General features: G+C 49.7%; 1 protein-coding gene across 1 annotated transcript; it reads right to left on the bottom strand.

The window, feature by feature from the left end:
• Positions 1-4,262: 4,262 nt before the first annotated feature.
• HOXA1 (homeobox A1) lies at positions 4,263-7,124 on the bottom strand. Its single transcript, XM_085631638.1, has 2 exons — positions 6,514-7,124; positions 4,263-5,643 (listed from the first exon to the last, which is right to left on the bottom strand). The coding sequence occupies exons 1-2, from the start codon at positions 7,106-7,108 to the stop codon at positions 5,285-5,287; spliced, it is 954 nt and encodes a 317-aa protein (XP_085487764.1). The 5' UTR covers positions 7,109-7,124; the 3' UTR covers positions 4,263-5,284.
• Positions 7,125-11,633: the final 4,509 nt, after the last annotated feature.

The raw sequence follows: 11,633 nt of genomic DNA, 5'->3' as shown, positions 1-11,633 counted from the left end.
CCTCCTGAAAGAGAAATAGGTATTGATACGCATAGTGTTATCAAATCAAAATAAAACGTGACTTTAACCCATTCGGATAGGATTAAATGCTAACACTTCCTGTCGTTGATGCATTGAGCAGTGTTTACAAAACAGACTGATCTGTAAGTATGTTACTGAAGTAGTTAAATCAATAAAAAGAAAATACAAAATGTTCCAGCTTATTTTGACTTCCTTTAAAACGCACAATTATGCGAACGAAAAAAACATATGTTTTGTCAATTCCACCCAAAGTGAAAGGCAGAGGAGAGGTCACACAACAGGGAGAGTACAGTGAGCACATAGTTTCCCTTGCTGCAGAAATCCCCGGGCCGCGTGTTTACAGAAGCGTGCTGCAGAGTGTGAGAAACGCGCGCGCCTGGGCCCTGGGACGGCAGCGCTGAGACCCGGACTGGGCGCGAGCCGCGGGGTCACCAGCGTCACTCCGCGTGAACTCTGCGTGAACCCGAGATTAGACGGGGGGGGGGGGGGCTTCGCTGCCGAGCAGTTTGTTGTTCGCTGCCTTTTCAACAGCCCTTTCAGACTGAGTCAATATTGATCGCTTTCAATCGGGTTGCCCCCGAGGAAAACAGCCGAACACCTCGATGGGCCGAAGGAGTGACGTTTGAAGGACAACAGACACAGTAAGCACGGTGTCTGGTTAGGAGCACAGGAGAGGAAGGTGTAGCAAAAAGTTGGAGCCTGTCTATGAAAGCACAACTTTTTTAAGGAGGCAGCCGTTGAAAAGCATAACTATTCAATATCTAGGTAGCCAGTCCTGCATTGTGACTAAAAAAAAATATTCCAGAATGCAGTTTTGCCTCATGAAGCCTGTTTCACACGTGAAGCCCTCTTCCCCAATCCTATAGCCATGCAATGCGGAATCACCGACAGCGAGGCTTTGCGAAGGCCCTCTCCCTTGAGCATGCCTGGCCACGATTTGAAGCCCATTCCGGTGTCGCCCATTAGATGATCTTTCAAAGGTGTTAAATTAGGCAGTGAATGGCCCTCTGTTGGTTTCTGGTTGGGCACCAGGGTCTATGTTAACATCATTCATCAAAGGATGACTTTGAAGGACCCATTTACTGTTCAGAAAAAAACACACCTCTCTTTGGCCTCGACAAGCAGGACTCTAGCTTGCCCTTTCTTCAAAAGTGCCTGGTTAGCTTTTGAGGCCTCTAGTGATGCGTTTCACCCGACGATCCTTTTGAAGGGCACATCTAGTGAAAATAGCAGATCTAGGCTCTTCATCCATGGCTGGGTCACCTTCAAATATCAGAAATCCAGAATATTATTTTGCTTGAATGTATCTGGTTGTGCTCCGAGGCCTTCTGTGACACTGTAACATTTTAAAGGATTCCCCCGGGGGAGATATCCAAAGAGGGGTCTTAGTCCAGAATGTCCCCTGCTTTTACGGTGTCTGGTTGGTGTTGAGGCCGCCTTTACTAACGCGCCCCTATGCTGAAAAGAAGAACAGCCCAGTTCTCTCAGTCCCAGCCTGAGTGAGCACCAGTAAGGATTTCGGAAACCCCCTTTGTTCCACGATGCGTTGGTGTGTTCCGTGATACCTGGTCTGTACCAGCATTCAACTAGAGACGAACACATGGTGTGGCATTTACAAGGGGGGGGGGGGGGGTAGGTCAACTCTATACTGAGGCTTCTGGTACACGCTGTGTGTCAAGTAATGTGAAATACATACGCACATTTCTCCAGGTCTTCGGGGGAGGGGGGGGGGGGGGTGCTGCAGCCTGCTGAGCCTAAAATGTGAAAAAAAGAATGTGACTGCTAAATATGTGTTAGGTATATTGGTAGGAGGAGAGGAAGTCTCCTGACCTGCCTAGACCCACATCCATCTATCTATCTATCTATCTATCTATCTATCTATCTATCTATCTATCTATCTATCTATCTATCTATCTATCTATCTATCTATCTATCTGTCTATCCGTCTATCTATCTATCTATCTATCTATCTATCTATCTATCTATCTATCTATCGTTTGATGAGTTCAATAGCCAGGCTGTATTGGTGTTACTTTTCTCAAATGTGAGATCTTCCAGCCTTCACACCTATACTTTAAAGTAAGGGACTTTTTAACTTTTAAAGTTCCCTACTGACGCTTGAACTAATTATTATCTTGACAGGCAGCTGTATTCGATTCAGCTTTAAATTTCGTTTTTCAAATATTTCGAAATATTGTGCCTAGAAACAACGCCACTTGCTTTCCGAACGAAATGGACTCATATTCACTAGAAAAAACAGTTTCCCCGTTTACAGACGTGGAAGCGGATTGGAAGACGCATGGGCCGAGCGCGGCGCGCTTTATCGATCTGCTGACTCACAGTGCGGTGAGATCTGTCCCAGGAAGAAGAAGGTGCAGAGAATTCGCAAAACAATATTTGGTGCTAAAAACGAGGTTTGTTTTATTAATAGCGATACTCAGAGCCAATTAGTTTAGTAAAAAACGAAACGGAAGAGTAGGCTACTGACAAGTAAGTAAATGTGTCATGTATCTTTTAAATGTATATAAAAGTGGTTTATTATCATAATTAGTCTAATGTCCCCAGGTCTTGGTACATTTTTTATATTCTCGTTTTTCACATTGTTTGAAAAGCCCGGTTTAACAAAATTAAATGTGTCTCCGACTCCCGCTCCCGCTGCGGTTGTGTTTTTTTGGTTTCGTGTATTTCTTTTTGCCTCGTTAGGGGTAGTGAGTAGTATATAAATGCAATTTTCCCCAACCAAACCCAAGACTCGGCACAGTCTGTGGTGGGGTCGGCCGGAGATCAAGGTGGTGTCAGGGTTTTGAGATGTTAAAACATTGAAATCGGGCCCTTGAAACACAGATGCGGCTCCGCCCTTGGAAGCTTGTGGAGGGAGGCGCGCGCTTTGATGTGCGCATCTCACACCCATAAACAAAAGACGAGGGAAACAGCACCCAGGCTATGAAATGTGTCCCACGTGCTTTGAAGCCCCCTTTAGACTTACAGGGAGTAGGGGCGGGGACAGCCAGACGTGCAGGACTCCCGTTCCCAATTTGGCCGCCATGTCTCAGTATAATGGCGGATACATTGGACACTCTGTATGCACGGGTAACCGTGGGGCCCCAATTCACGTTAAAGGCCCCCTGCGCGCAGCTTCCGGTGAGCCTGTAGTGCTAGTGATGTAGTGAGTGAGATAGGTACTTTTGAGGCAGGTAGTTTTTGTTGTATCGCTGGAGCTCTGCATACTTCTGGCGTTCCTAAGCGCCACACAGTACAGGTGCCAATATTACCCAGTGCTGTGGAAAGTTGTCACGTGTGCCCGCTGCGGTGCTCTCCCTGCCCCTGCTATGGTCCAGTGCATCTTGACGGCATGTCACCTGTAGCTTATTACTTAGTTTGTGCTGAAAAGCGCTGCCTGTTTACTTTCTTCCGTTGCCAGGGTCGCTTTTCTCTGGAGTTTGCGTTTCCCACGTCGCCCTCTTGCCCCAGGCCTCCCCTGCCGGTGGAAGTGTGCGAGTCATGTGCCTGTAGTGTTATGTGCCTGTAAAAAGGAAGGGGTTCTCATGCGTCACACTGAAAAATGATTTTATAATCTGATACCCTTGAAAATGGAGCTCTGGACTTCGCATTTATTGCACATAAGTACAAAACGTCCCAGTTTCTCTTGCCCCGATCTCCGTCAGCTGCACCCACCAAGGCTTAAGATAGTTTGATGTGCTGTGGTAGGGACGTGAGACACTTTGTCACATTTTTCACTGTAGGGCCCGAGGGCTCTCTACAGTTTCTCTGGCCCCATCGCCCTTGAAAGAAGGGGTTAAATAATCACGATACACTCACTCCCCACCACCCCCAATTGGTGTCCGTTGGACGGTTCCCCGAGCAGACCATCCCAGTAATTACACGGGAATGTTCCAAGCTGCCAGAGCGGCGAGGTGAGGACAGACAGGCTGAAGACAGTTTCTGCTTCGAGGGCCCTCTGTTTATGTCAACATTCTAGTCGGGGTGAAAAGGTTACCACTTGACCCGGGACAAACCTCCCTGGATGGGGCACCCTGGCCTTCTCGAGATATCTCGTACTTTGGCGATGCCCGGTTTATAACCAACACCTCACAAACGCGACGACACCTGGCATAGAAGCCCCCTTACCCCCAATCGGGTACAAGCAGGCCCGATATCAACAAGGAAGTGATCTCTGAGGAGAAATGCTCTTAGCAGCAAACCACCGGCCTGACTTAGAAAAACGGTAAACACGGAGGAACTAAACTTAAATGCGTTTATTTTTTTCTATCTGAGGACCCGTAAACTCGTGCCCGGAGGCCCCTCTCCCCCTTTCAGAACTCCAGGGCCTGAGGTGATTGTACAGAAACAATGACTGGAAAAGTAAATGGCAACTGATAAAACTCAGTTTACATCAGCCACATCAATCACTGTGCAGCATGCAAAGGAATACACACACCAGCGACGTCAAATATACATTCAACCGACTATCATAACCACAGTCTTACTTTTTAGAAGGACATATACCGCTTAGTTGGAGAAAGGGTCTGGTAAATGTGCATTACACACACACGTTAACTACAGTAACCCCCCCTTCGTAATTCAGTCCATGTGTTAGGAGTGGGGAGCAAGCCACACACAGCCAGTTACACTTTACAAAAAAAACAGTGCAAACATATTTTTCTCGGTTGGTCTAATTGTGCTAAATAACGTCTGAGGTATATCTGGAAAGGGTCTGCTCTGGCCTATAAAATGTCCATTGGCTCTCCGGGCAGCGCCACCCTGTTTCGACACAATTCTAGAAAATCTGTAAAAAGATAAAATCTCTTCGACAAAAAGTATTTACAGTCAATAATCTCATACACACAGGAAATAGAATACATTAACTTAAATCTAGGACTTTATACAGCTCGTGTAAACACTCCTACATAGTGCAGCTCTCCACAGGTGCTCTGCTGTTCTCAGTATGTGATGAGTTGAGTTGTTTGGTGGGGGGTGTTGCACCATTCAGGTGTCCTGGAAGTTCACGTAATTGCCCCAAAGGTGACCTTATAACATACACCTGCACATTCCTTCAGCAGCGTCACCACAAGGGTACCATGATGGCCGACTGGCGAGTCTTTGGCCTTTTAAGACAGATTGATTGTGCATTCGATCAAATGGGCTTAGCCTTCGACCGAAAAGGAACAGAACACTACAGTACTGATTGACAGTCCGCACTCAAAGGTGTTCGCAAAAGTTTTGGAAGTCGAGTTCGTGGGATGTGGAGGGTGGTGTGAGGACCCTAGTTTGAGGTAGCCAGGCTGTCTGAGAGGGACGAGGCGGGGGAGGGGGTGCAGGGTGACGACTGGGACTTCTCCGACGAGTCGTCGCAGGCCTTCTCCTCGCTGCCCGTGGACGTGCCGGGGGAGCCGGGCAGCAGGCCTTCCTTCTCCCGCTTCTTCTGCTTCATGCGCCGGTTCTGGAACCAGATCTTCACCTGCGTCTCGTTGAGCTGCAGGGAGGCGGCGATCTCCACCCGCCGGGCCCGCGTCAGGTACTTGTTGAAGTGGAACTCTTTCTCCAGCTCCGTGAGCTGCTTGGTGGTGAAGTTGGTCCGCACGGTGTTTGGTTGCCCTCCGTACCCGTACTCTCCAACTTTACCTGGGGGGAAACACAACAAGCACGGTCACAAGCGTGTCAGCCAGCTCACTTTTAAGCGCTTCAGCGCCCCACCTAGGGTAGTAGCGCTATATAAATGCTGCATTGCAATACATTAGGCGTCACTGCAGGCTGCTGGAGAGAGCATGGACACAGAAGACAGACGTTCGAGCGCCCAACAGGTGAATGGCTTAATGATGGTGTGCAATGGAAATGCGGCTCTCCCCAGGGACCAGCACCGGCTACATATCTGTGGGTGAATGAGGGGATATTTCCGCCTATGTTTTTGTGCTTCGTTTTTTTTACATTAAAAACCTAGCAGCGCAGGGCTGCAAACAGGAAAAGCAAAACTGCAGCGCCAATGCCTGGATGCAAAGACTTCTACCACGAGGCAGCTCTACAGCACCGCATTCCTGAGTGACAGACCACTACATCTCAGACCATGTGTGTAGTGATGTCATGTAGGCGCGTGCAAGCAGTACATCAGAGGGTTTTACAAGTGACTGAGCACAACATTATAGCAGTATACTATGATTTACAGGTGTGTTATTTTGCCGGGGGATGGCAGGGAGACACACACACACACAGGCAACAACACAAGGATAGCCATACACACCCACAGACACCCATAAACAACTCTCTTACCCACAAACACCCATAGAAACACAGGCACCAACGACTTCACAATGATAGCCATACACACCCACGGACACCCATAAACAACTCTCACACTCGCATAGAAACACAGGTATCAACGCATATACAATGACATCCATGCACACCCACGGACACCCATACACACACTCTCTCTTACAAACACACACAAACCAACCTATAACTTTACAAGAGGTGACAATGAGAGGTGAGACCCACCTGTTTTGGGTGGATTCCTCTTGACTTTCATCCAGTCGAAGGTCTGCGCTGGGGGCGAGGTGTCGGCAGGGGAGAGGCAGGCGTCCTGGTGGCCAGGGTGAAGAGGGGAGAGGTGATCTGCGTAGGGTGCCAGGGTCTGCTGATCTCCCGCGTAGGCATGGTGCAAGTAGTGAGCAGGGGCACCTCCGCCGTAGCCACCCTGGTGGGGGTGGTGCTGCACCACCGCCGAGGACAGGCTGCCCGTGTACACCTGGTGGTACCCCCCGCTCACATCCGCCTCCTGTCCGAGGGGGTAGTGGCTGTAGGCTGCGCCGAAACCCTGCGCGCCGTAGGCAGAGGCGCAGCTGTGGTGCGGGTAGGACATGCCCAGGCTACCGTGGTGGTGCTGGTAGGTGCCAGTCTGTTGGTGGTGGTGTGGGGCGCCCAGCTGCACGCCCCTGCCCACCATGTAGCGGTCCTCTCGGCTGCAGCTGCTGGCCGTCACCGCGCAGGACTGGAAGGGGGCAATGCCATGGTCAGGAGGGTGGTAGGATCTTGAGGGGCAGGAGGCGTTGTCCGAGCCGAGGTGTGCGGGGTACTCCAGGAAAGAACTCATCTTCGCATGGTCCAGAGGTCTGCCTATCACGAGAGTGACCTGCTGCTCTCGAGTCCTACTGGCCCTGCCAACTTTTCCACTTCCTCCATCGGGCGTACAGATAGGGGGAAATGATATGAATGTACAGTGAACCCGAGGTCACGTGACCCGGGGGAGCCAATGGCAGCGCTCCTCGGGAGGGCTTGTTTCTGCTTTGATGGATCGCCTCCCTCTGTGGCATTTAAATTCCAAAGGCTCTTCCGTCCAGGTGACGCGCCCGCAGCCCCGAGACAGCCTGTGTGCGCAGGAGAGCCCGCGAGACGCACCGAGCAGCGGTCTGTAGTGGGTCCTGGCTGGGTCCGGGCTCCTGCGAGGTCTTGCAAGCACGAGAGACACCCCCGCTCCAGTCTCCAGGGTAAGCTGCCCCTTTCTATTGTATCCTATGGTTATCTACATAGCGCCGAACCCCGATCAAGCGCTTTACACAGCTCGGACCCGCTCCTTCATCTGTGCTCATGTTCTGAAGCGATTAATTCCAGTAGCAGTCTACGCACACCACACAACCAGCGAGGCGGAAGCTGCGTAAGAATGTGTCTTTTTCCACCTTATATTATAGTTGTGCACATTGATTTCAACAGCTTCCATCACTGGTGTGGTTTGGTATCGTTTTGTGTTATGCTATGCGTTCCTTTATGTTATGTTTCTTACCTTTATCATATGTACACTACCGTTTGATGTGTTATGCTATGGAATGTGATACGCTATAATATGTACTGTTGTTTTGCTACTCTATGCGGCTAGAGCATGCTATGGCAGGGTAACTATGTTACTCTGTGCTATGCACTCTATGCTATGCTGCTATATTATTTTGCTGTGTCCTGTTATGTAATGATATGTTACCCAATGCCTGCCTACGCTACATTATGCTCTGTGTGCTATAGTATGCCCTGCTAGGCGGTGCTATGGTATGGGCTGTGTGTAAGTCACCTGGCCACAATAAGGCATTTACTTGGGACCCCAAACAGGTTCAAAGCTTTGGTGGTTGTCATTTTGGAAATAGGGTGCAGAGTCCGACGGGTGCCCGGCGGCCGGGAGGAGTCCCACAGGGAAAGGTTGCTTTGGCGCCCACCCCGTCTCCGGCATGAGGCGCGGGGGCGAGGGAGGGTGGTTGCAGTAAATGTGGGCAGGGGGTAATAACAGGAACGGTGGAGCATTTCCTATCAGGATGCGGCTGCGCCGTTTAATCCCGTGTCAGGTCCCGTATATAGGGCAGGAGAGCCTGCTGCGTCTCTACGGATCGGGGCTGGGAAGCAGGGAGGAGGCGTAACGCGGGGTACATTTCTCCCGAAGTCATGTGGTGAGTAACCTCCTCAAGTCCCACAGAACCCGCTCACGTGCTGCCTCTGAATCTCACAACAAAGGCGAGTCCCATATATCAGCCAGCAGTACCACAAGCCACCACTGGGGGCGCCCGTGTATTACAACTCCAGGAAACATGGCAGAGAGAGGGGGTGAACAGCACTACCGTGTACCCACGGGCATGTTGTGATTCCGTGTTTGCACAAGAGAGCCTTCAGCTCGAGTCCTCAGCGGTGTGTGAGGCTGTGCAGAATAGAGGATGCCTCTGAAAGGAGGAATCGGGTCACGTGCAAAGAAGAAACATGCAGAGCTGAGATCAAACCTACCCGAGAGAGACAGGAAACTTCGAGGTTTGCAGACCAGCGAAAATATGCCTTTTTGAGTGAACTTCTTGCACCAGTGATTATAGCACGGCACAGTGGCATCTTCCAGTGACACACTGTGCCACTTTATTAGAACTTCTGATTGGAACAGAGTAACATACACTTTCTGGGGGTCATACACTCAATGTTTGCAATTCTGTGCAGAGCAGAGGCTTCGACTTGTTGCACAGTACATTTTATTTGCAATTCAAGAGCTGCCCCACCATGCATCAGTGTTTGGGATTCTGTACGAGGAGCGGGTCCTTCCAGGTACGGTGCCCCGAATCAATGATTTCAGTATTGTGTGAAATGCATGATTTTATTTTCTGACGACGGTCTCTGCCGCAGCGATTGTAGCTCCCAGAAGCGTAGCACATCACCCTGGCACTATGTGTACAATTTAGTGTAGAAAAGTCTTCTCCCAGGCGAGGTACTCCGTCCCAAGAACCCAGCAGAGAAGAGGCTTCCTCTAGTGTAGGCACCCTGCCACAATGTCTGAAGTTCAATGTAGAGTGTATCCTCCCAGGTGAGGTACTCTGCCTCAATCTGTGCACTTCAATGTAGATTATATCTTCCCAGGTGAGGGACTCTGCCTCAATGTGTGCACTTCAATGTAGAGTATATTCTCCCAGGTGAGCTACTCTGCCCCAATGTGTGCAGCTCAATGTAGAGTATATCCTCCCTGGTGAGGTAATCTGCCCCAAGGTCTGCAGTTCAATCTAGTGTATATCCTCCCAGGCGAGGCACTCTGCCTCAATGTTTGCACTTCAGTGTAGAGTATATCCTCCCAGGTGAGGTACTCTGCCCCAATGTGTGCAGCTCAATGTAGAGTATATCCTCACAGGTGAGGTACTCTACCTTAATGTGTGCACTTTAATGTAGAGTATATCCCCCCAGGTGAGGTACTCTGCCTCAATGTGTGCAGCTCAGTGTAGAGTATATCCTCCCAGGTGAGGTACTCTGCCCCAATGTGTGCAGCTCAATGTAGAGTATATCCTCCCTGGTGAGGTAATCTGCCCCAAGGTCTGCAGTTCAATGTAGTGTATATCCTCCCAGGTGAGGCACTCTGCCTCAATGTTTGCACTTCGATGTCGAGTATATCCTCCCAGGTGAGGCACTCTGCCTCAATGTTTGCACTTCGATGTCGAGTATATCCTCCCAGGTGAGGCACTCTGCCTCAATGTTTGCACTTCGATGTCGAGTATATCCTCCCAGGCGAGGCACTCTGCCTCAATGTTTGCACTTCAATGTCGAGTATATCCTCCCAGGCGAGGCACTCTGCCTCAATGTTTGCACTTCGATGTCGTGTATATCCTCCCAGGCGAGGCACTCTGCCTCAATGTTTGCACTTCGATGTCGAGTATATCCTCCCTGGTGAGGTACTCTGTCTCAATGTTTGCAGAACCCTGCTTGGGAGAAGCTTCCTCTAGTTGAGGTACCTTGTCCCAGTGTCTGCAGTTCTGAGCAGAGCAGAGGCTCTAACCAGGTGAGGGACTCTGCCTCAATGTGTGCACTTCAGTGTAGAGTATATCCTCCCAGGTAAGCTACTCTGCCTCAATGTGTGCACTTCAATGTAGAGTATATCCTCACAGGTGAGGTACTCTGCACCAATGTGTGCAGCTCAATGTAGAGTATATCCTCCCAGGTGAGGTACTCTACCTTAATGTGTGCACTTTAATGTAGAGTATATCCTCACAGGTGAGGTAATCTGTCCCAAGGTCTGCAGTTCAATCTAGTGTATATCCTCCCAGGTGAGATTCTCTGCCTCAATGTGTGCACTTCAGTGTAGAGTATATCCTCCCAGGTGAGGTACTCTGCCCCAATGTGTGCAGCTCAATGTAGAGTATATCCTCACAGGTGAGGTACTCTACCTTAATGTGTGCACTTTAATGTAGAGTATATCCCCCCAGGTGAGGTACTCTGCCTCAATGTGTGCAGCTCAGTGTAGAGTATATCCTCCCAGGTGAGGTACTCTGCCCCAATGTGTACAGCTCAATGTAGAGTATATCCTCACAGGTGAGGTACTCTGCCCCAATTTGTGCAGCTCAATGTAGAGTATATCCTCCCTGGTGAGGTACTCTACCTTAATGTGTGCACTTTAATGTAGAGTATATCCTCACAGGTGAGGTAATCTGTCCCAAGGTCTGCAGTTCAATCTAGTGTATATCCTCCCAGGTGAGATTCTCTGCCTCAATGTTTGCACTTCAATGTCGAATATATCCCTGCCTCAATGTGTGCACTTCGATGTCGAGTATATCCTCCCAGGCGAGGCACTCTGCCCCAAGGACTGCAGTTCAATGTAGAGTATATCCCCCCAGGTGAGGTACTCTGCCTCAATGTGTGCAGCTCAGTGTAGAGTATATCCTCACAGGTGAGGTACTCTGCCTCAATGTGTTCAGCTCAATGTAGAGTATATCCTCACAGGTGAGGTACTCTGCCTCAATGTGTTCAGCTCAATGTAGAGTATATCCTCACAGGTGAGGTACTCTGCCTCAAGGTCTGCAGTTCAATGTAGTGTATATCCTCCCAGGTGAGATACTCTGCCTCAATGTTTGCACTTCGATGTCGAGTATATCCTTCCAGGTGAGATACTCTGCCTCAATGTTTGCACTTCGATGTCGAGTATATCCTCCCAGGTGAGATACTCTGCCTCAATGTTTGCACTTCGATGTCGAGTATATCCCCCCAGGTGAGGTATACTGCCTCAATGTTTGCACTTCGACGTCGAGTATATCCTCCCAGGTGAGATACTCTGCCTCAATGTTTGCACTTCGATGTCGAGTATATCCTCCCAGGTGAGGTACTCTGCCTCAATGTGTGCACTT

Source organism: Triturus cristatus, chromosome 10 (assembly GCF_964204655.1).
Source record: "Triturus cristatus chromosome 10, aTriCri1.1, whole genome shotgun sequence".
NCBI classification, from domain to species: Eukaryota; Metazoa; Chordata; class Amphibia; order Caudata; family Salamandridae; genus Triturus; species Triturus cristatus.
Note: the sequence above shows the minus strand (reverse complement) of the source record. Positions and strands in the feature narration are given on the sequence as shown.

Coding starts and splice junctions, on each gene's coding strand:
- HOXA1 (XM_085631638.1), bottom strand. CDS start 7,108: ATGAGTTCTTTCCTGGAGTACCCCGCACACCTCGGCTCGGACAACGCC. Junction 5,644..6,513: donor GAGGAATCCACCCAAAACAG/GTGGGTCTCACC, acceptor GTTTCCCCCCAG/GTAAAGTTGGAGAGTACGGG.